The 1,047-nt window shown below is 45.2% G+C and overlaps 1 protein-coding gene across 1 annotated transcript in view; it reads right to left on the bottom strand.

Moving 5' to 3' along the window:
* Positions 1-1,047, bottom strand: part of Ddx46 (DEAD-box helicase 46) — a 41,383-nt gene that overhangs the window by 4,496 nt on the left and 35,840 nt on the right. Inside the window, exon 19 of the mRNA XM_021215574.2 lies at positions 720-893. Coding sequence (XP_021071233.1) covers positions 720-893 — 174 coding nt within the window. The remainder of the gene's footprint in view (positions 1-719; positions 894-1,047) is intronic.

Genomic DNA, 1,047 nt, shown 5'->3' with positions numbered 1-1,047 from the left:
TGAGTTCGAGGCCAGCCTGGTCTACAAAGTGAGTTCCAGGACAGCCAGGGCTATACAGAGAAACCCTGTCTCAAAAAACAAAAACAAACAAAAAAGAATATTTGCACAGACGTTATCATTTGAATATATGTAGCTAATCACAGAAAATCCAGAGCATGAAGTACAGTGGTGGGCCACGCCGTAATCCTAGCACCGGGGCTTGAAAGACACATGTTCAACATCAGGTCACCAAAGGAAAAGGTTTCAGATTCTCGAGTATTCTCGTCTGCTCCACGTAAACCATGCATGGCACTGTGGATCTGGGATGCTCACTGCACTATGGAAGCCACGCATGACTAACATGACTAGTTGGTTTTATAAAAGAGGCACACAGAGAGATCTTCTGAAGGAAAGTATCACAGAATCCTGTATTGAGCATAAGACAGTCTTGAATACTCAATCTCTAACCAAACTTTTTCATGGTGCTCAATTTACCTCCTGGGAAGGATCTACATGGGAAGTAGTGTCTGAAGCACACTTTCAGACAGCACACTTGTAAACTTGGCCTGTAGGGAAGTGGAAACAGGAGGATGAACAGTTCAGTCACCTGTGGCTACACAGAGAATGCAAGGCCAGCCTAGGCTGGAAGAAACCCTGCTTTTTAAAAAGGAAAAAGACCTTTTCCATTTCTGGATCTTCATGGCAACAATAGCAATGGCTTGGAACAAATTACTTAATACCTGAGACTCGATGCCTAGGTTCTTCTGAGCGTTGATTCTGAGAGCCAATCTCTTGGCGATTTCTAGCTTCTCAGCATTGCCTGCAGTGGGCGCAGGCACACTGGATGTGCCCGGTGCAGCCATGTCCTTTACTCTCTTCTTCGAATTAAACATGCTTTCAATCTGTTCATCAATCTAGGACAGGGGAGAAAAACAAATCAAGGATTAGTAAACACCGAATTAGAAATGTTAACTGGTGGCACACGCCTTTAATCCCAGCACTCGGGAGGCAGAGGCAGGCAGATTTCTGAGTTCGAGGCCAGCCTGGTCTACAGAGTGAGTTCCAGGA

This window comes from Mus pahari, chromosome 16 (genome assembly GCF_900095145.1).
Source record: "Mus pahari chromosome 16, PAHARI_EIJ_v1.1, whole genome shotgun sequence".
Taxonomy (NCBI): domain Eukaryota; kingdom Metazoa; phylum Chordata; class Mammalia; order Rodentia; family Muridae; genus Mus; species Mus pahari.
Note: the sequence above shows the minus strand (reverse complement) of the source record. Positions and strands in the feature narration are given on the sequence as shown.